Consider the following 24,245-nt stretch of genomic DNA (forward strand, 5'->3'; position numbering starts at 1 on the left):
CACCACAACATCAACCTCTTTTCTAGAACAACGTAAGTAACAATGTATACACATCTTAAATTTGGTAAGTTAGGATGCAATCATCTTTTGATAAAACAAGAAAATAAATAAATAAAAATTAAATACTTTAACCCAACATTTGGTATCGACAAATCAGTAGTGTCAACTTCACATATGAAGGACAGTACAGTATGGTTGTTTAAAAATGCTCAGTATGTCATGGTATTTGGGCTAAAGATATTTCGAATATTGGTTCCTTTGTGATTAAAGGAATGTAATACAATCACCATCAAGCTGCTATCGTGACTCATTTTTAGCTGGGGCAAAATGACCATTTGGTCCATGGCACAAGTTACATGTATCACACTTCTGTCAAACTGAAACCTTGTAACATTTCATGTTTATAAGCTACAATACACACTGACCAAGCTGTCAGTCCCTCACAGTTTTTTAGAAAAATATCTACATTTTTCCTTATGGATGTCAAAATGTTACACCATCATTTTTTAAAAAACAAAAAAAAAAAGAGATGCACATTCATACTGTGAAGTTATTAGGAAAATACTTTTGCAAACAAACTATATAAAGATAAAATACACTTCAAAAGTATGTGGGTTGCTTTTTCATTTGTTTGTTTTACAATATTCTATAAAGTGCAGAGAATCCTAAGTAAAGGGAAAAACTACTCCCTATAACAATAGTTTATTACAGCAGCTTTTGCATAGCAATACTTAGAGGAAGTTGGACACTTCAGTTTCTTCAGGAAGAGAAGGATGGAAGAGGATCTTCCGATTCAGATTTTTTTTTGGCCATAAGTCTGCTTTCTTCAGGAATGGTTGCTGATGCCAAATCTCCATTAAGTGTATTTCTTGAACAGTGAACAGGTCCTATGAAGTAATTAATTAAGCAGTTAAACATCCTATCAATATTAACTCCAGTCCCCTATGAAAGAAGATTTACAACAATTTTCTATTCAGGCACATGAAATTCCTTTAGCTTCCTGCTAATTTTTTGTTTGTTTAGTATCAAAGAAAAATCTAACTTTTCTACTATAGTATTGACAGTCATAAGGAAAAACTTCAGAGTTCATGAGATAAATTATGAAACTATCTGAAGTAGAGATTTTTGTTTTGTTCATTGCTAAAACCATAAATATTTGCTGAATTGAATTTAATCTTTCTTAATTAACTATTGCTTTTTCAGTATTATTGTTTGAATGCTGTTATTGTCCTCCTTGTTTCTAGGCAAAGAAACCAAGACCCAAAAAAGGTTGCATGACTTACCCAGGATTACACAATTGGTAACAGAACTAAGACTACATTCAGGTCTTCCTCTTTTCAATATAAGACTTTCTGAGGTACCTCATACTAAAAGATCTCATTTTTCCATTTGGAATGTAACTTACAGAACTATCACTACAACTCCAAGTGAAAATAGCCAAACATATCGGCACAGTCCTGTTGTAAAGCAGTTGCACTTTTATACATATTGTTTGAGGTCACCATGATCATTTATTACTTTCATAATTTTGTTAAATCTTATTAATAAAAAATAGAAGCAGCTGCATCTCACAAGGATAAGAATATTTCCAGATACAGACTTTCAACTAAGACTGCCACTTTCTAAGGAAGAGCACTAATTCAGTCTCTGCTTTGTCAACTAACTGAAACATTAAACGTTAGCAAAAAAACCGAAAGAAATTACCTAAGGGTAAAACTTTGGACCTAGCCTACATTTGCCAATGTAAAGATGTTCTAGAGAACTGAGATATATGTATGTGTGTACAGACATATATACAAATGTGTGTGTGTGTGTGTGTGTGTATGTGCATGACTAGTTTTGTTACAGTTCATAAAACAGCTAAATTGGGGAATGCTAAATATAATAAGGCACATACACCTAGATCTTATAAAAATTGTTTTCAAAAATTCAGGACCAGGATACCTTAAAAGAAAAGAGAGCTAAAGAAAAATGGCTGGCTTTAAAAAAATAATTGGGCTATCACAAATGATCCCCTTTAAAAAAAAAAAAAAAAAAAAGAAGTGGCCTCTAAGGAAAGTACAAGGCAGCATATAGAATTCATAAGCTCTGGATTAAAAGAGTCATGTGAAAAAGGCATAAAGAACAAGGAGAATCAGAATCTATATTACCTGCCTCAGAAAACATTTTTTTCACATACCCAACCTATTTACCCAACCTTTTCTTCTCCTTTTCTCTTCTAGGTCTTGCTCAATTGATCCAGGAAAGTTTCTTTCTTGCCCTTCCTACTCTTACTCTTTTTTTTCACCTTTTTTCCTTCCTTCATTTCTCTACCCACTATCACAACTTAAACTCAAAGATGGTAATGAGCATAGAGTACTGTTCTATATCAACAGATTATTTGTTAGGTTAAAAAAAAAAAAAAAGGCAGGGGGAAGGCACTAAAAAAAACTTCCATCAACTTCTAAAAATGGCCAGAAGTCCCTTTTACAATAGTCATCTGCATGAACTCTATACCCTCCTCTAATTAAACATGTTAACTTTCTCGTTAAATAAAACCACTCTATCTTAATCAATGTTTTCAATATACTCAAATACCAGAAATGCAACATCAGTGTTTTGTTCCATTTCAGCTATATTATGAATTAGCTGAGCTCTCCTAGGCTAGCTGAAGAATCTAACCACCATTTATCGTGTCATTTCCATAACAGAAATAAAATCTGTGTTCCAAACAAATGATTGACAAATGAGCTCTTAGAACAAAATCTGTTCCTTATTTGGGAACTGTTCTATCCCACATGCTTCATGGGAAATAATATAGACTTTGAAGGGCCAGGTGTGGTGGCTCACACCTCTAATCCCAGCACCCTGGGAGGCTGAGGCAGGAGGATTGCTTGAGCTCAGGAGTTCAAGACCAGCCTGAGCAAAAGTGAGACCCCGTCTCTACATTAAAAAAAAAAAAAAAGTAAAAGTCTATGAATGGAGATAAAATAATAAAAATATAGTTATGTTCACTGGAAATCATGGTCACTCCTGTCTAACTAGATATTCTAACATGCTGTCAAAGCTTTTTCTCTGGAGAAAAAAAATAAAAATTTTAACATAAATCACAAAATCTTTCCTAAAATATTCAATCATAGCATGCTGCCTCTTTAATAAGGGAGAAAAAGATACAGGAATGAATGCTACTATAATTTACCACTACTACCAGACTAAATTATTTTCCTTAGCCATTTCAAGGTATTTAAGTAAAGCAACAAAATGATGATTTTTATTTTGAACTTAGAACTTGCCTTTATTTTCCTCTAGAATCCCACTTATAATTCATGCTTTCTTCTAAAATGTTTTTAAATGCAAAAGTAGTAGGAATAAAAGATTATGATATATATCTCTCTAAGACATGCTATTTACAAAGCAATCCTCAGCATGTCTTAGTTAATAATAAAGCTGTTTGTAAGTAGATATATGAGTTTCTGTTGATTGTGTGCTGTTTGCTTAGCTCTGAATTAAGGAATAAATCCAAGAGCAAAATACAGTGTTCAATGTCAGTATACTTCATTTCCAGAAATTACAGAGCCTCACAACGATTTTGCTCAATAGGCCAATGAAAGAGACAGAACCCATCTAACTTACTATCTGGGTCTTCAAGGAGAATATCATTACAAGAGTCTGTATCTGAGTAGGTTCTTCGGCGTCGCTGGGAGAGTCGGTGAAGTGTAGACACTGGTTCTTTTACAGAGTGGCTACTCCTGCAAATTAAGTAAAAAACATTAAATTGTAAGGCCTTAAACAAATAAAAACATCCTGAACTCAACTGGAATTTTAAATGACTTCTCCTTAAGTGAAAAAAAAAAACTATTCTTATACCCAATGTCCTATGTTAGCAATGTTCTACTTACTTAAAAGTCAAATCACAAGCAAGTCAGCCCATTTAGAATCCAGCTGGTAACCTGGAGAATATGGCCTCTGAGCTGAACTAAATGGAAAAGGGGTACAATGCAGAAGTAGTGACTTCTGCAGGGGAGGGTCCAGGGAAACCGCAGGCAAATCAGACAGTTTACAAATATTTGAAAACTAAAAGTTAAAGATTTCACAAGTACATGTATGTAAAGTCAATCTATATCTAATCAAAACCAACAGATTGAAGGGGATGGGCAAGAAGTTTAGGGAGCATGCTAGAAAAACTATTTTTAAATATCAGTCTAAAAAATTAAACATAGAAGCAAATCACCACCACCTAACAGCACCACACCTACTATTTTATGACAGCCTAATGTTACAGTACTTAATGACAACCTTAATTCATCAGGAAAAAAATTTTAAATTCTCATTATATCTTCCTTCGTAAGGTAGAAAGGATAGAAGAATTTCTATCATAAAAATAAAAGTTTGTCAAAGGTTGTTTAAGCTTCCATTTTTCTGGAAAATTTGGTTGATGGAACTCTTCATTCTTTGACAGGGCTGGATATACATCCTGAACTCCTCTGAGCACATGATGGTTCCATCAAAGATTACATAATCATCAGGGAAAAGAAAAACATGACAAAACATTAATAAGGGCCTAGCACTTAACAGTTGTAATGTACAGAAATAAATGCTAATGTCACTACAATTAAATCACTTTCCAAAGAACCAAATAATACAACTTAAAAGAACATTACTTAACAAAATAAAGAATGGTTTAACAACCTGGGATATTGGAAAGATCTATCTAGAAGGTAAATTTCTTAAATGTGTTGATATTTAAAATATCAAGTGGTTTTCTCTCTTTTCAGCAGGATCTTTCTCTCTTAATAAAACATGAATATATGATGCTATAAAAAGCTGAGATAAAATGAGCCTCAGCTGTGGAGACTTGATATATTAAAAATGAATTTCTATTTAGCCATAACTTGAAATAGTCATGCATCTCTTAACAACAGAAATACATTCTGAGAAATGCATCCTTAGGTGATTTTGTCATTGTGCAAACATCATATGGCAGACTTACACAAACCTAGATAGTATAGTCTACTACACACCCAGGCTATATGGAATAGCCTATTGCTCCTAGTCTACAAACCTGTACAGCAGGTTACTCTATTGAATACTTTGGGCAACTGTAAAATAATGGTAAGTATTTGTGTATCTAAACATATCTAAACATAGAAACAGTACAGTAAAAATACAGCATTATAATCTTGGTAGGGCCTATAGAGCCACCGCTATATATGAGGTCTGCCATTGACTGAAAGGTCATTACGCGTCATATAATTGTATTTCAAACATCTAAAAAAGGTACAATAGCTGGCAAGGTGCTTTCTTGCTAGTCAATTCATATTCATTAATTTTTTCTTTATTGACTACCTACTTGGGCCAGGCCCTTATACTAAACACCAATAGATACATACTCTGAGAGATACAAGGCTGAGGAAATCAGAACCAGACCTTAACCATACAGAGTTTACATTCCATGACTCTCATTAAAGGCCCAAAGAATTTCCCAAAGTAGGCAGAATTTTGAGAGAACTTGGCAAAAGAAAAGGTTATTTTACCTCTCTGAAGTGCAAGAACCAGGGTGGCTGACAGAACGTTTCATCTAGAAATTAAAAAAAAAAAAATGGCATAAACCATATATCAAGTACAATCATGCAGTGTTAGTTTATTATTATCATAATAAACATAAATTAACTCAGAGAAAAAGGTGCCTGGCCAAAAAGTTAATCTTTTATGGACTCAGGTAACATAATTAGCACAATGTCAAGATTCCTCTCCAATAACCATTAATTAGAATCTTTCTTAGCACCTACCAAAAACATGCTGGATTCTTTACTGAATAGTAAAAACCAAATTTTATACATACATAATATATGTATGTGTATAAAAATATAAAAAACAGTGTATGTATGTGTGTATATATATATAATTCAAAAGTCACATTTTTGTGATAAAAAGGAGTATCTAGCAAGCCAGAAAATATTCTAATAAATGTCTCTCTTTTAAAGGGCAGCAGTAGAGTATGGTAGCAAAGCCTCTCTTCACCATTCATTATTCAGGTAGCTGATACAGATGTTCTAAAGTATGGTTTTCATGGAAGACAGTATTAATAATTCCAGTATTTAAAGAACTCAGAAGAACCTTAAGTCTCAAATAGGTTTCTAAAACATATATTTTTTAAAAAAAGAAATATCTAATTAAGCAGGGCATTTAATAAACATGACAAATACTAAACATAATTTAGAAGATCCAACTACTCCATCAAAAAAGAGAGGCAGCCAAGTAAAACAGATTATTTCAAAGTTTAACAAGGTAGCAGAAAAGCAAAGTTTATACTAAAGGTTTGGGATAGTTGCTTTTATATACACGAGCCCAAGAGTCTTACAAGCCCAGGTCTAGTATTTATGTTATGTAAGTGCCTTCTATATTTGGAACATGAGCCACTAGTTGCTCTGAGAAATCCCAGTTGAAATAACAGATATAATCTACTCAATTTATAGTCCAGAAACATCTAATATAATTGACATTAAGATGCAAGTGGACATTAGCATCTGCTTTAAAAGAAATTACTTCCTCTAGGATCACTCACCCAACAACATTCCCACTACAATAATCACTCAATCTGTGGGTCAAAATGATAATTGTCTGAACTTTCAAATGATTTGAAATAAAATGCAAGTTTATTCTAATATGAATTCAATGAGATTAAGTACATAAAGTGGTTATATAGATCAGATTAAATAGTTGTGGAATACTCAACTATTTTAGCTTTGTCTTCATATAAATAAATGTTTTTCATATAAATAAATAATTCATGTTACTCTAAAAAAATAATTACCCATGAAGACTGTCCGACCTTACTTTCCATGCTGTTTGTCTCCACAACTAATTACCATAAGTCACAATTCTTGCTCTTTGTTTCAAGTAAAATGGCATAGCTAGGAAAAATAAGCAGCCTTACTCTAGTATCTCCTAGATTAACTTATTAGATTTCCTCTGATTTTTCTACTGATAAGGGTCTTGGTTTTAAAAAAACAATTATTATAGTTTTTTATGTATAATATACACCTATGATTTCTCTAAACAACAGAGCATTTGTTACACAAGGTGTTTCCTGAGACATTCAACACAGGGCAGTTCTAAGGTGCTTTTATTTGCATTTGACTCTAAAAAGGTCATTTTAAAAAAAAGTGTACTCCTTATATATCAATCTCAGGAATATAGCGCTATACATCCATCTCAAATACTAGTTTCTATGTTCAACTATAAATGTTATTTAACAGTTTATAGTGTATCTACAATTGTTCTAAAAAGCAACATCGTCAAACTGAGCTCTAATGAACACTACAGTCCTGTGAGTTTGTACTAAAAATAAAAATGATTCATTGTCAAACAAATTTCAGAAACACTGTACACTACCTCTCCCTCTCAGAGATTAACAACACACTTCAGCATAAAAGAGGCTCTGACAAGTCCTATCAAACTATTTCCATCAGATCAGAATAGAGAAACTCTATTCATTTAAAATAACCTAAAGTTTCTAAACTAATCTGGCCATAAAATTCATTTTCATGGTACACTTGGCTCAGAGGACACTATTAGTCCATCATATACTGATTAGAAAATAATGTTCTAAATATATTTAGGCAATAATCTTTACTCTCACATAACTAAATTTGCTGGAAGGTTAAGAAAACCTAGGAATAAGTCAGACCCTAATCCTTCAAACAATTAAGTCTTCATGCCTCAAGCAATACTACCATCTCGGCTAAACCAATAGCCACGCAGCATACTTCCTCCTACAAATGGGCTCCTAAAAACACTTAGATTAAAAACATTTAAAGTCTCATCAAACCTTATCACACCTACAAGTATCCCACAGCACGCTAGAGGAAGTTTACTAGCTTAGAAAGGGCAATGAATCTGCGACCCTCATCAAAGAGTACTTGTTCAGAGTAATCCAGAGGTGAGAAACTAACATTAAGCACCTGACATTAAGCAGATCAGATTCTTTGCAATGACCCTCTGATATAGAAGACACTTTATTTTACAGACAAGGAAACTAAGGATCAGAGATTAAGTAACTTGCCTACTTAGAAGGTTCAAATCCAAATGCTGACTACAAAATACTGTTCCCACTGGAATATGTTTCAAATTCCTTACAATTTGTTTTATGATTTGCTTAACCGTACCCCATTGTGAAGTTTTCACCGAGTAGAGTAGTATTTCCCAACCTTTTCTGTGTCCTAGAGCATATAATACACGATAATTTCCTGGACTCTGGGGTAAAAGGATGAAGCCGTGCAGGGGCAGCCTGTGAGCAGCCCCTCCAAAGGGGGATCAGGACACTGGCACATGTGCTGAGGTCAGCTGTGAAGCTCCAATACAGAACAGTACAAACAAAAAAATTCAACCTGTTTACTGTTTCCCATCCACTGCTTGTTTTCATCCTTAAAAATGAAAACAAAACAAACAAAAAAATCCACGTGCAGTATCACTACAAAAAAAAAAAAAGAACCAACCATTTGAACAGGAGAAGGTGACACAGGAGAAACTAAGGGATCCGGATGGGGCAGTTGAAACATCTCAGGTTTAAACTTGGCATTCGCTATCTTCACACATTCCTCAAGTGTTGTGATGAATGTATTACATGTGGCACTAAGCAGAGAGGAGGCTTCATTCATGTTCTGAAAAATTACACAAAGACTTAAACAGACTCACATACAACTACATGGAACCATACACATTATAATGAAGTAATAAAAACATCATCTCCAATGGTTACATTACTAGGTTATATACAATTTATTTAAAATACACTACCTGACAAAATTAACTAAATGGAAAAATAAGCAATGTCTGTCTCTTAGGTAAACGTTATGAAATTAGAAAAATAAGTTTTGCATTTAAAGCAAATATATTGAAAAGTCACATACAAAATTTAGCTTAGAGAAACCTAACCTAAATGGTTAATTTTCTAACTATCTATAAGATTCCAAAGGTGGGCTGGGTGTCCCAGCTCATGTCTGTAATCCCACACTTTGGGATGCCAAAGCAAGAGGGTCATTTGAGCCCAGGAATTCGAGACAAGCCTTGGCAATGTAGCAAGATCCTATTTCTACAAAAAATTTAAAAATCAGCCAGGTGCTGTGGAGGCTAAGGTAGAAGGATTGCCTGAGCCCAGGCTTCCAAGATGCAATGAGCTATGATTGCACCACTGCAGTCTAGTCCGGACAACAGAGTGAGACCTTAACTCTAAAAAAAAAAAAATCATAAATAAAATAAAATAAGAATTCTGAAGGTGATCACAGCAGTGGAATATCCTGAGTTACTTGGCGTCAGTACAATTCATGTCTACCCTACACTCATTCTCCCTCTTCTTTCCTGGTAGAATCAAAACCTCAATTTTGTTTAGGACAGCAAAGTGCCCTAACCCTGGGGGATGAATACAGACTGATCTAAGCCAGTCATGGCTATCCCGTGAACCTTTGTCAAATACTCATTTTTCCTAGTTTCCTTTGAGCCAGACAAAAAGATGATGAGAAGTCTGTTGGAGAGCTTCTGGGATTTTTGTTCCCTAATTTAAAATGAAGGACAAAGTTGAAAAGGTCTCTCTCCACCCTGGACACCCCACTGCCTCCTGCCTCTTTGTGACCTTGGCAGTCACTGTGAAGCCTGGAGCATTAAGAGAAAAACCCAACACCAAGAATGGCAGAGTAGAAGGATGGAACAAACCTAGGTGCCTGACGCTGTCACTGGCTATTGTGGCAAATGTGAGAGCACCTACCTCCAGACGGCTTGTGGTGAAACAGTTAAATGCCCTTAGGGTTCAACGTACCTGAAACCCAAACCAAACTCAGCCTGCCTCACACAAGATTTCTCCCCAGCGGAAGGCCACAGGAGAGGCAGGAAGATTTCCTGTCCCATTTCTACAAAGTCAGGCCAAAGGGGAGAGGGAACCATGCTGGTCTTTCACCCAGAGAGCAGTAGGGCTCACTGGGACTACTTTACCAGAGAGAGTAAGCCTATTTCACAGCCTGATCCTACTAATCTGACTTTTGATTCCTACATCACTATTCTTCAGTGATGAATTTTTTTTTAAGTTACTTCGTAAAGATAAGTTATCAACTCCCAGTAGTTGAAGCTGGGACCTTACTACCAAAAGAAAGAGAACAGCAGTTGTCCAGTGGATTCATGCAGTCTAGAGAACAAAGCCTGGAATGCTTCTTCTCTACTCCAACCTCCAAATTATCAGAGTGGCTGCAAAGACAGGCCCTGATCCCTGGAGAAATGTGCTGCTTCATGCTTTACTCTGGCTACAGGTTAAAGTAGGCAGAACTACAGTAGACAGAACCCAGAATAGCTGAAAATAAGGTGAAAATGCTTCTCCGCCATCTTATGGGATGACTGAGGACCCCTGGCCCGTGCACTACAAAGCATAACCAGATGTGAAAAGATCCTCTTCTATACCTCTACGCTGGGAGAGGAATGATTTTCATCATGGTGAACAAATTCCTGGATCGTGTGAACTTGCTGCATTAAGAGGTCACAGTAGAGGCGAAGTTCAGACATTTTGGTTTTCAGAGACTCACTGGTTTCACTTATTTCTGAAAGGAACATATATAAACATCCAATTAGATCATTTTCATATTCTTTGCGTAATATAATGAAATGTAATCATTCAAAAAGTAAGGCAATAAATATAAATACCTATAGCTTAAAGAGACCTCAAAAATAGGATGACAAGGACCCTAAGGAAACACTTCTCTTTAGATAGATGAAAAAAATTAACAGTCATATGTCTGTCATGAAGTTCAGGTAATTTCCCGAGACAAAATGATGAGCGTTGGATGTTTTATACAGGATATTTCCATTCCACTGCTCATCTTCCATCTGAAAAGTGCCTGTATTTCTTTTGTGAATTGGCTTTTTTTGTCCTTCATACATTTTTTCCATTTCCCAAAATTTTTCATTGATTATGTATTACTTTTATAATTAAAAAACAGGCCGGGCGCGGAAGCTCATGCCTATAATCCTAGCACTCTGGAAGACTGAGGTGGGTGGATTGCCCGAGCTCAGGAGTTAAGAGACCAGCCTGGGCAAGAGCGAGACCCTGTCTCTACTAAAAATAGAAAAAAAATTAGCCAGGCAACTAAAAATAGAAACAAAAAATTAGCCGGGCATGGTGGCGCATGCCTGTAGTCCCAGCTACTCCGGAGGCTGAGACAGGGGAATTGCCTATGATGCCACAGCACTCTCGCCTGGGCAACACAGTGCGACTCTGTCTCAAAAAAATAAAGTAAAAAATAAAAAACAGGCCAGGTGTGGTGGCTCACACCTGTAATCCCAACACTTTGTTTTTCCTCTTAACAATATATAAATTGATAATTTGTAAAAGTTCTTAAACATTAAAGATAGTAATATTTCCTCTATCCTATATGCTGCAAATACTTTTCCAGATCTGTTAGCTCCCTGTCAGTTTTCTTTATTGTACATTTTGGCATACAGAAGTTTTTAATTTGTATGTAATTAAAAATATTGTGTATAAACATTCATTTTTCTTCTGTTCCTTTTACAGCTTCATTTTCACATGATGCTGTTTTCAGAATTTTTTTTAAGAGCACACTTTCTTCTCTTTAATATCTCCAGACAAACTAAACATCCAGTCATAATGTAAGCCACTCATAGACCAATACCTTTGAAACTAGAAATATTAGCTATGGAAAAATTTAAAAAATGTAATAGATTCCTGGTGCTTCTCCATACTCCTTGGGCCAGGCCAGTGGCGATGCTCTCTGGTTTTAGCCACAAAGGCACATTCACCAGAGTTGACAAAAAGCAGCTCTATCTGCCCATTTGATCTAACCTAAATTGATTCCTGCCCAAATTTAAGCCCATTCCTTCTTTTTTTTCTTAAACTATGGTAAAATTTACATAAGATAAAATTTGCCATTTTAACCACTTTTAAATATACACTTAAAAAGGTGGCATTCAGTACATTCCCACTGTTGTACAATCATCACCACTATCCATCTCCAGCACTTTTTCAACTTCCCCAACTGAAACTCTACACCTGCTGAACACTAACCCTGTTCCCTCCTCTCCCTAGGCCCTGGCAACCACCATTCTATTTTCTATCTGTATAAATTTGACTATTTTGGGTATTTCATAAAGGTAGAATCTTAGAATATTTGTCCTTTTGTGATTGGCTTATTTCACTTAGCATAATGTCTACAAGGCTCATCCACTTTATAACGTGTCAGAATTTCTTTCCTTTTTAAGGCTGAATAATTCCGTTTTATGTATATACCACATTTTATTTATATGGACATTTGGGTTGTTTCCACCTTTTAGCTATCGTAAATATTATTCATATCCATTCCTTCTCATCCTAACCTTGGCCATATTCTAGCTATGAACATCACAGCTTCATATACTCAAAAATTGTTATAAATTCAATCCTTAGTCTCCATTTCTCACTGCCCACAATTTAGTTGCTTCCACTAATTAAATGTATACACACACATATATATATATATATATATATATATATATATAAAAACTCCCCCCCCCACCACCCCACCCCGGGGACAGAGTCTCACTCAGTCACTCCAGCTAGACTACAGTGGCGTCATCATAGCTCACTGCAACCTCAAACTCCTGGGCTCAAGCAATTCTCCTGCCTCAGCCTCCTGAGTAGCTGGGGCCACAGGTATACACTACCACACACAGCTAATTTTGCTTATTTTTTGTAGTGACGGGGTCTCCCTATGTTGCCCAGTCTGTTGTCAAACTCCTGGCCTTAAGTGATCCTTCTACCTCAGCCTCCCAAAAGTGCTGGGATTACAGGTGTGACCCACCACACCTGGCCTGTTTTTTAATTATACAATTAATACATACTCAATGAAAAATTTGGGGAAATGAAAAAATATATAGAAAAAAAAAAATCAAACAACTGTGCTAAGGTTTGTCCAAACTCATGTTGAGGCTTGGTCCCCAATGTGGCAGTGTTGGAAGGTGATACTTTTAAGGGGTGATTGGTCATTAAGAAGGATTAATGCTTTTCTCAAAGGAGTGAGAGAGTGAGTGAGTTCTCTCTTGGTACAGATTAGTTACCTTGAGAGTGGGCTGTTGTAAATTGAGGCTGCCTCTCGTGTTTTGCACACCCCCGCTTCCCCTTCCAATTCTCTGCCACATTATGATGCAGCTTAAGGCCCTCAACAGAAGCTGATTAGGTGCAGCCTCCTGATCTTGAACTTCCATCCTCCAGAACCACGAACCAAACAAACATGGTTACGGTCTCAGGTACTTTGTTATAGCAACAGAAAACGAACTAAGACAAACTGCAATCTCACTATCATGATATAAATACTGTCATTATTTTCACATTATATCTGCGTAGAGTTGAACTAATACCATAAATCATTTGCTTTGCTTTTAAACTTTTTAAAAAATCCTTTTGAATTGGCAATATATGTACATGGTAAAGTCAAAAGGTTTCAAAGAGTATTCAGTGAAAAGTGAGTCTCCATCCCACAAATTCCACTTCCAAAGGTAACAACTTGACCAACTCTTACATATCTTTCCTAAGCCAGCCAATGAATACTAATACTATATGTAATTTTGATTCTTGCTTTTTTCAATGATCATTTAACCTTGACATTTGCTCACATTCAAATTCCTTGTAAACATTTTACTGGCTACATAAAATATCAGCCAATGAAAGCACACGTTTGTTGAACCATTCCCCTAAACTATCCTTTATAAATTTTTTATGATGAACAACTATATATGTAAATCTTCTTCTATTTTGAATTATTTCCTTGGGATAGATTACTAAAAGTAGACAGGACAATTTCTATTTATGTTTAGGAAAGCTCATACCACAAGGGAAAAATTTATAGTTACCTTTTTCTTTTTTAGTCCTAGTATCAGTCAAACATGCTTTGGAGCTTCCCAGAGCAACCAGCCACCTCTGTCTTTCAGCTGCATTCACTGCCTTCATGTAGAAATGCTGCTCTCCTGGAATGATTAATTCCATTCTTGTGTTGTCTGCTGAATGGACTATGATAAGCAAAGGAGAAATATTATAGACTTAAGTAATTCAGGAGAATCACATCACTTTCACACAGTATTAGATGCTTCACACACCTAAAACAACACACTATGATACATGACATAGGCAGTGCCACTCCCTAAGGGGCCACCCAGCAGCTCCCTCCAAGCCACCATTCTCACATAGATACAGGGAGACAATGGTGCCAAAGCAATGGCGACACATGAAAGAGAAAACAGGGAGGAATTAACTACTGAGAAGTGAGACCCTCCCTTGGGGTCACCTAACCTACCTTAAATACAAGTGCAATGAATATCACACTATCACACATTTTTTACTAATTTTCTTGAAAGCAGTCTTGTTTTCATATTCCCTAAGCCTACGATAGTGTCTGCATATAGAAGAAGTACAATAAATGGTAACTATCGCCACTTTCCATTAGAACCATAACTCCATGATATGCCCATAATTATGAAGTAAAACATTATCATTTGGAAGGCATTTGTAGTTTGAAGACCTTCACCTCTTCCACCCACATACTCCTTGATACTCTGACAAAAAAGAACTAATTAAGAATTATGGTGAGCCAATCCCAAATCTTTGTTGTAAAACAAAATTTGTATTAAGCTGTCATTAATCAAAAAGTATTTACTCAGCTCAGAGCAGTGCTGGTAGAGAGGAAGATAGAGGGGAAGAAATACGATGTCGTTGCTTTTATAGAGCTGACAATTTAACCAAGGAAACAAACTGACACACCAAAAACAACCAGAACACAAATTGCCGAACTCTTCGATGCAGAGATTTCATGCGTTATTATGAGAGAAAGTAAGAAAAAGCAGGAAATTAAAAAGGCTTCAAGAAGAAGGATTTGATGACAATGGGATTTGGGTAAGAAAAAAATGCGTGAGAAAATCCCTAGATGAGGAAATAAACACAGAATGTACTAAGGATATCAGGAAACAAGCCTAAATGGAATATGGTGTTGTACAGCAAAGTAATTTATATTCATTAATGGATAGGCTGGGTGGAGCCTAATTAAGAGGGACCCAAAAAGTCTGGCAGAAACCCTAACTTGGACAATTGATAACTGAAAATACTGACCAGAAACTCAGTGTATGGTGGAAATAAGTACCACAGAAGCTTGGCTATCTTATTATTCTACTTACATGGGCTATTCTTGGGTGTAGATACTGAAAGATATAACCAAGCAACAATGAATAATGGTTGAAAAGGACTTCTGGGCTAGGATAAAATTACTGAAATCCCAAAGCTATAAGAGTAACTCTTTTTTCCTAATTGCTAATACTAGTTAAAGCACCAATACCCACTTTAAAATAAAACAATCTTTGATTTCTAATGATGTGGCTATAAGATGAAACTAAAATAAGATGACTCATTTTTAAACATAGCAGAATTTATGTGTCCACTCAAGGGTGATCCCTTCCAAACTTTCACCTGAAAAAGGCAACAAACTTAAAAATGATGCTTCCAAAACATGAAGTCCCTAAGGAAAAAAATGATGAACAAGACCTCTAAACACAAAACTAAAAAACACTACTGAGAGAAATTAAATACCTAATTAAATATAGGAATATAACATGTTAATGAATCAGAAGACTCATTATCAAGAATACAATCAATTCTCCTCAAATTGATTTATAGAGTCAATGCAATTCCAATCAAAATTCCAGCAGATATTTGTGGAAATTTACAAGCAGATTCTAAAATGTATAAGGAAATTTTAAAAAGAACCAATGATAGCCAAGACAATACTGAAAAAGAATAAAGTTACAAGACTTGGACTATCAGATAAAAAAGAGTATAAAGCTAAAGAAATCAAGACAATGTGATATTGACACAAGGGTATAAAAACAAGGACAGGGAACAGAACAGACAGTCCAGAAAAAGACCCACACATACCTGGTCACTCGCTATGTGACAAAAGATATCCCTATAGTATAGTAGGGGAAAGGTTGCTATTAAGTCGACTGCAGAACTAATATAGATCTAAATATAAAAGTTAAAACAATAAACCTTCAAGTAGGTAACATAGATGCCTTAAGTGGGATATTAAAAGTTCTAATAAAAAAATTAACAAATTGGACTTCATGAAATCAAGAACTTCTGTTCATCAAAACATACCATAACAGGAAGAAAACATAAACTACAGAGTGGAAGAAGATATATGTAATATAAAGACTCATCCAGACTATATAAAGATCTCCTACAAATCAACATGAAAAATAGCTAAATTTAGAAAATGGACCAAAGACTTGAAAAGGGACTTCAAATGGCTCACTAATACCTGAAAAAGTATTCAACATCATTAGTTTTTGAAGAAAAGCAGTTAAAACCACCATGAGATACCACTACACACACCAGAAATATTCAAAATTTTAAAAATTGAGAATGCCAAGTTTTGGCAAAGATATAGAGCAACTGAAACTCTCATACTCTATTAGTTGAGGAATAAAGTGATATAATCACTTTGGAGAACAGTTTGGCATTAACTGTGAAAAAGATTCTCTCCTTGACCAAATTTTAGTCAAGTTTCGAGACCTCTGCTCAACTAGGCTTCTATCTCCATCCATGCAGAGTCCAGTTTTAGCAAGAATCCTGCTAAATGAGTTTAGCCAGAATCCCCCACCTTTGATATTTTATCACCCTCAATATCTGACCAAATTCTCCACTCCCTATCATCCCTCAGGTGATGTCTGATCACCCTGGCCTTTGCCTGCCTTCTGTAAGAATCCTGTTAGGTTGGTTTAGCCAGAATCTTCATTTACCCCTGATGTTTGCTCTTAGCAACTTTCCATCCACTGACAGCCCCCCACACACCCTGTTTCTTGGCTATAAATTCTGACTTTTCCTTGTTCTATTCAGAATTGAGCCCAATCTCTCTCCTCTACTATAAAGCCCCTCTGCAGCAGTCCCTATAGCTATCCCAACAGTCCTAAAGAAAGTCTGCCACACTGTTTTAACAAGTGTCAAGAATAATTTTTTCTTTAATATCTGTTAAACATCTTTAACAGATGCTGAATGTATGAATATTCAGCAATTCCACACCGTTTCTAGATATACATACTAAACAGAAATGCATACATATATTCAGTAAAATAAATGTATAAGAACGCTCATGGTGGTCTTACTCATTATAGTCTCAAAATGGAAATAACCCAAAAAATTCAGCAGTACTAGAATGGATACCCAAATTTTGGGATATTCACACAACAGAATACTATACAACAATGAGAATGACTGAACTTGTTGTCTCAAGGTTGGCGAATCTTTAAACTTTGAATGTAGCTTTGATTTCTGACCAAATTTCATTTAGAATCAAATTTGAGAATAAGATGAGACAAAACTACCACTTTTTAAAAAAAAAATAAAAAACTAATGTCTGAAATGCGCTTTTCTTGTGTGATTTATAAACTGGTTTGTAAGGCAATTCCAAAAAGAGTTCTGAAACATTTTAGGTGATGACAGTGTAGTTAAAAATAAGCACATAAACCCCAAAAATGAGTACACTGAAAGACAACAGTTATTGGTACATGTTTCGGTATGCTTATTAAAAATAAAAAACGATTACATTCCATATATTTTAGGGAACATGTAAGTAAGAATATACCAGGCTAAAGTGTTTCTATGTCTTATATAGCCATGACTCCCTTCCATTAGAACAGCAGTAATTCACAACTAAAGGGGACATGATACAATCACCTGGCAGGCAGGTGTAGTGTTGAGAAAGCTCCCTGGAGGACACTGATCTACCCTAAGTGGAGAATCACTGCTATACATAGAGCCTTAGTGATGGCAAATCTGAGATGAAGGTGAAGAACCAGACATGTAACTAAAGAATATGCACCCAAAGCAGAAATTCTCTTTTGTCTACATGGCTAAATCTTACTAAGAACTACCACAAAATCACACAAAAGGAGCAATCTAGCCCTGGAAAATGTAGCACAACACATTAGCTGCTGCTTTGTTTTAATTTAAATAACAAAATGCATACAGCAGTAAGATGACTCTAAAGTATTTGATAGCTATGACCAAGAGCTCACCATGTCAAAGAAATTACGCTTCACAAATATTCAAGCTACAGAGGAGAAATGAGAAAGGCCTAAAGAGAGATTAACACTCATTCCTCTGGAGCTCTAGTTTTTCTTTAAATTCTCTTTGAAGAAGAATTTAAAACAGCTCATTATCATTTTTATCTGATTTCACTCTACCTACCTCTACCCCACCCATCCCACACACACATACAAATGAATCAATGGTCTGTGAAATCTTCTTTCACGAATATTACAGCATGACCTATTATTTTATTTCTCCCCTTTAGGAAGAAAAGGAAGCCATCTCTATCACCTAGAAGAGCTTATCTCCAAATTCAGCAAAGAACCAGAGTTTATGACTCTGACTTCATACTTTATCAAAACTCTATAGAATTGGCCCCATCATCTTTAGAGCTTGGCTTTCAATGGTTACAATAACTTTCTACAATGAGAATAAAATATTAACAGAATGCTTGTAGACTCAACATGGATACTAAAGTGGTATCCACAAGAAATTTTTGTCAAGTCCAAATTGGAAGACTACCACAAGTATTTTGAATTTCAATTCAAAGTATATTTATAGAGCCAGAATTACCAAAAACAATATTTAACAATGCTAGATGCCACTCTAATAAATGGTACTAGAAGATCCCTATGTGGTTAGAAATGCTGTTTTTCTCATTTGGAGTATACTGAAGAACCTTTACTACCATAACCTCAAATCCTACACTGCCATATATGCACTTACCTTTAATTTCACAAACTGCCATCTTTATACTTCCTTTGCTCCCTTTGCAAACATCATCCTGTGAATCATAGTAGGATAGGATTCCATTATCTAAAACAAACCAACGAGGCTGCCAACCTGCAAAGATCATAAACAAAAGGTTAATGTGGAAAGAAATTATTTTTATCACATAGAAAACTGTGATTTCAAAACCTGCCATATTATTTCTTGGCTCTCAAATAACATTCTGACAATGAAATTCTTAATGGCCAAGTCTTACACAAAATGTTCTTACATTAATCTCTACTTTGTTGGGAAAGATTTCTGGAGAAACCTTTAGATCAGCATAAATATGGACAGTAATACTTTTCTTCTGGCTCACAACCTTCTCATTAACTACCCTTTAAGCCCCATCCTCAGTAATAGTCTTACACAGGGTACAACGTAACTGTCCTCTTTTCCTAAAAAGGAACATGGGGATATGTTGTAATGTAAAAAGCAACAGAAAACAGGGATTCTGGCCCCAACTCTATTATCATTCTTTAATTGGATAACCGTAACCTGGGGAAAATCTTTTCATTTCAGTGAATCTCTAAAATTCCCTGTCTCCAAAATGAGAGAACAAGATGACCTCTCCGGTGTCACCTGACCCTCTAAATTCTGCAATGTGACCTTCCTCCTCCTATAAAATACATGTTGTCTAAGCCAAACTCCCTTGAATACAGTAAGTGCTAAATGAATTTATCTTACTCATAGAAGCTTCATACCTGGTAGTGAGAGCATAGATTCCCCAGGCCCCCCCACCCTTCCCTTCTCTGCAGCTGCACCACTAGGGCAGAAAGGCTAGAAACTGCAGTCATTCATTTAATTGATATTTATTCAGTGACTATCTACCACAGATTTGGCTCCAAGGCAAAGCTGGTGAACAGGATAATGGCTTTCCTTGATGTCCAACTCCCACTCATCATGCAAGCCAAATTTGGTGTTCCCTGAAACAAGCGTGCTACTAATTTACGACAGTTCACTGACTAATAACACGGTGACCATGCTGGAGGCATTGTGACTGTCCTTAACAATTCCATGACTATTAAATCACAATTCAGCACAAGTGTTCCAGGCTAAAATGTACCACGTTTTAAACTGTGGGTGTTCAAATCCTGGTCACTTTAGCCATGGCCTGCTATATATGATTAATTAATTTGGTTGTTTTCCAGGGCCAGATAGTACCAAGACAGGGTAGAAGGGTGAATCAACCATTCTTACACCTTGATACAGACCCAGGACTTACCTCCCCAAAAGGCTTTACCTGTAACACTTTTGAAATGACAACACTGAGTCATCATAAAAAGGTTAAATTTTTCTTTGCATACTTTAAGAACACAGAGAACTCCATAAAACAGTTCAGAAAGACACATGTCCAAAATAATCTAAATAAAAACAAGCAAGTCTCATACTCCTGGAAAATTCATTTTTAAGAAACACTATAATATTCTCTAATGAGACCTAGCAAAAAAACCAAAAAATAACAACAAAAAAACCTTAGAAGTTCTTTTGGTACCTGGACTTTATCTTGTTCATCGCTGCATTCCCAGTAACTAGAATGGTGCCTGGCACATAACAAGTGCCAAAAAAATCTATTTCTCAAGCGACAATAAATAAAATGAATTTATTTATTGTATAAAGTGAGATATTGTATGTTATCCATGACAGTATAAACATGCAGTACATCTGTGAGAGTATACTGTATTGAGCATGCATAGAAAGGATAAAAACATCATCTTTTCAAACACTAATTTACCTTGGCAAACAAATTATAAGCAGGGTGTGGTGAAAATATACTCCTCCACCCCAGGTCCAGTGTGCCTATGGGGCAAATTATGATTTTGCAAGCCTGTATTATTGCAATTCAATATCTCTTTAAAACAAATATTGAGCAAAATGATTCATTTGGGATTTGTAGCAACGTGAAAGGTGAGTGTGGTTGAATGTATTAATCTAATCGAGCCTGTTAATTATCTCTACACACCTTTTTGAAGCAATATTTAATGAAACAATCTCTAATTGATTCACACATTTATATAACAGAGAGCTGTACCTGTGAAAGATTCATAGGTATTCCCTTTATAAAATTCTTTTTTTAAAAAACACATTCTTTTTATCTCAAACTACAAAATGTTACTGAAATCCTTATTCTCTACCAAGGATTCTCAAATAACAGTATAATTACACTGAAAGGTTCCTTAAAGATCACTTAGTATGAATATCTGCTCATCCTTATGACCTAAGATAAACTAAAATTAATAATCAGCATGCCCCCAAGCCTAATTTAAATTTTAAAAATAGAATTCTTCCAAACAAAAGATTTCACTTCAGCAGGCTTCTACAGTGTATACTAGAAGTTAACTAAATACACTGCGATGACTAAAATCTAAAGCATATGTGGTTAAAAGCTCACCCGATGGTACTCAGTACCTTAGGAGATAAGAAAATCTTGCCACCAAGTTTCACCACAAGTCTTAAATTATGATTCATTTCAGTAATCGCCCATTGCCAAGGGGTATGTATGCATAAATGGTTCCTCAGGCATGACCTCCCAGAACTCTGCGCTTAAGAACTTTGCAAAGAGGTGATTATTTGCATCTCAAAGCACAGAAGCCACTGTCTTACCTTTAATACTTCCCCTCAACCAAACAGTAAAACTGTGCTCTCACAACCACCCATATGAAAATGCTTAATAAAAAACATTTGTCTTACTTTTTAAATGGTTCCTGTTAAAACATGTCATTTATAGAAATAAACTGTTTTGACTTTTTAGTTGGAATAAAACATCGACATATCATAAATGTTAAAGCATTTGCGGCTATAAATCTGGCTTTCACAATCTAATCAAAAACCAGGGGCAACTGTAGCTCAGAACTTATGCCTTGAAGCGTTTATGTGCAGATTTTGCACAAGGTCAGGTGGACACAAGTTGAGTGTACCATACAATTACTAAGGGGCTCAATACTTTTGGCAGAGTGAGTAAGTGCTCAGAAAGCCAAGATTTGCCTATTATGCTGGAACAAAAAAATCTGTTTACTATTCAAATTTATTTTAAACCCATTCTTCTTCCGCTAATCTGGTGAGATCATAGAATTCTGGAGTTGGAAGACACCTCCACGATAAAATAGTTGTTCGCCCTGGCCTTATCAAATTGAGATCTTGAAAGAATAAATTACGTTGTCTTTACTGTTGGTTGATGGCAGAGATTCCACTACAACTCAGATTTCAAGAGCTTTTAATAAGACTGTCAATGTCATGGAAAGGGGCCCTTCCCTGCTGGTCTCTCATTTCTACAGAAACACCTAACTTCTTGGAGTTCTTTCCAACCCACTTTATGCGTGAAACTGACTTGTCTGCTCCCCTTCTGTGTATTGCATTTCTTCCACTATTTCTTACACACTTACCTGAATTCTCAATCGTAAAGATACCTCATTGATAATCGCTAAGAGAATACTATCTGTAGATAGCTTCCCAAATCATGCTTGCCAAGATAGAACAACTTTAGCAAGAGAACTTTTTAAAAATAAACAGTGTTGTTAAAGAAACTAAAAGATTTCTTAAAAGCAAATCTTGATCTTAAGGGATCTATTCCAGGCCGATTCGCCGACAACTCAATTATTAACAAAATGCTGAATGTTAAGTGTGAATAAGGGTAGAGAGTTCAACAAACACAGGTAGGGTCACTGGGAATTGTTCCGGAGGCTACAGGAGGGAAACAGAAGTATTATTACACGAGCAAAGAAGTAGTCAGGTGCACTTCCCATCCTCAGTAGGGTGCGCAGTCTCGAACCCTCCCCTGAAGAGGCCAGAGAAGCTCTCTACAAGGGACCGGGAGAGGGATTAAACCCACCCGATAGAGCGGATTCGCTATGAGGGTCACCGAGGGCCAGGCGGAGGGAGCCGGAGCCTGACCCGCCTTCTCTGCAGCCTCCCTGCCTAATCCCGCCCAAGCCCTCCGCCTCGCCCCGGGAGCACCCGAGCCCCCATACCTGTGAGATAGTTGGTCCACTTGTACAGAACCCCCTCCATGCTTCAGAGCCACGCACCGCGCATCCTCCTGGCCCGGCGCCGGCCGCGGTGCTGGGGTAGGCACGGAGCCTGAGGCAGCCTCTCCCGGCCCGCCCGCGCCCCTTCCCCGGGCGCCCCCCGCCGGCTCTAAGCCGCCCTCAGCCCGCGCGCGCCGCCGCCACGCGGCGGCCCTTAGAGGCTGGGACGGCGGGCGCCGCCTGGAGCTCGGGGGGCGCGAGGCGCGGGCTCAGACATCCCGGGGCGAGCCTCGGCGGCCGCGACCGCTACAGCGACACAAACGCGACCGCTGCCGGCCTCCCGCTCGCGCTTCCGCGGCCCAGCTGCTCCCTCCCACACCCCGGCGTTCCCTCCTCCTCGCCTGCCTTCCTTCCCCCCGGGCTCCCCGTTTGTTTTCATTGACCCCGACGTCGCTTTCACTTCCTGGATGAAAGGGGCCGGATCGTCCCGGGAAACCCCTCCCCGGCGGCGGGGCTGGAGGAGCAGGCGCGGCCTGCGGCCTCGCCGCGGAGCCGGAGGCTGTGCGAGGAGGGCGGACCGGCAGGCACACCCTTGACCTCCCACTGGGGCTGCCTTACCCCTCCTGCTCCTCCTCCCGGGCCGGTGGCTGCCGAGGCCCAGGCCGACCAACCCTTAGCGTGGAGGCCTTCAAGCCTCGCCGCGCGCGCGGTCCCCAGGTCCACCCGAGGACGAGCTCGCCGCACACTCGCCCTGCGGGCGGGGCCTCTCAGGTTTTCCTGTAACTACGTCTCAAGTCCTACTATTCAAAATAATAATAATACATCCTTCCTATTTCTGTTTGCTTCATATTCTTCTCCTATTCAGGGGATCTGAGAAATTATCTACTAGGAAGACTGTGTGCAGCTGACGGGGTCCTCGGAAAAGAAGCAGCGAGGAGCCCCTAGGAATTGTCGTCACACCAATGGTTAACCTTGGATAGCAACAATTTTATTTAGAATATAAAACATAGAACTAAACTAAGTTTTAGTCAAAAAATTGGGGCTTTCCCTATCTTTTATTATTTTTGAAAATCCTGCTTTGAAGTGGTCTTCCTCTTACATAATTGACAGTAATTTTCAGATTTATGAAATTTTGCAAACATTAAGCAAAGTACGTAAACCAGGCCCAGGGGCTGGGGCTTTTCACTGAGGTAGAATAACATCTCTCCTCCCAGAACCTAATCCAGGCCGACGGAGGCCTGGGGTTTTCTGGTTTGGGTAGTCTTTGGGTATTCACTTGGAAATAAGGTGAAGGATGGAGAGATGGATGGATGACTATGTAATAAATGGGTTATAGTTCAACGTTAATCATAACTCTAGGCTGTGGGTATATGGGTGTTCACTGTAAAATTTAACTTTTCTGTATGTTTTATAAATTTTCATAGTAA

The 24,245-nt window shown here is 37.2% G+C and overlaps 1 protein-coding gene across 1 annotated transcript; it reads right to left on the reverse strand.

The window, feature by feature from the left end:
• Positions 1–669: 669 nt before the first annotated feature.
• Positions 670–23,213, reverse strand: PLEKHA3 (pleckstrin homology domain containing A3). Its single transcript, XM_069470302.1, has 8 exons — positions 22,822–23,213; positions 18,812–18,928; positions 13,864–14,019; positions 10,426–10,562; positions 8,478–8,642; positions 5,514–5,557; positions 3,613–3,728; positions 670–887 (listed from the first exon to the last, which is right to left on the reverse strand). The coding sequence occupies exons 1-8, from the start codon at positions 22,859–22,861 to the stop codon at positions 760–762; spliced, it is 903 nt and encodes a 300-aa protein (XP_069326403.1). The 5' UTR covers positions 22,862–23,213; the 3' UTR covers positions 670–759.
• Between the last annotated feature and the right edge of the window lie 1,032 nt (positions 23,214–24,245).

Source organism: Eulemur rufifrons, chromosome 1 (assembly GCF_041146395.1).
Source record: "Eulemur rufifrons isolate Redbay chromosome 1, OSU_ERuf_1, whole genome shotgun sequence".
NCBI lineage: Eukaryota > Metazoa > Chordata > Mammalia > Primates > Lemuridae > Eulemur > Eulemur rufifrons.

Excerpts from the sequence above, each read along its gene's own strand:
- PLEKHA3 (XM_069470302.1), bottom strand. The coding sequence starts at position 22,861 with ATGGAGGGGGTTCTGTACAAGTGGACCAACTATCTCACAG. Across the intron at positions 18,929-22,821 it reads GTGGACCAACTATCTCACAG|GTTGGCAGCCTCGTTGGTTT; the intron begins GTATGGGGGCTC and ends TGATCTTTGCAG. Across the intron at positions 10,563-13,863 it reads TAGGACTAAAAAAGAAAAAG|AAATAAGTGAAACCAGTGAG; the intron begins GTAACTATAAAT and ends TGTTCCTTTCAG.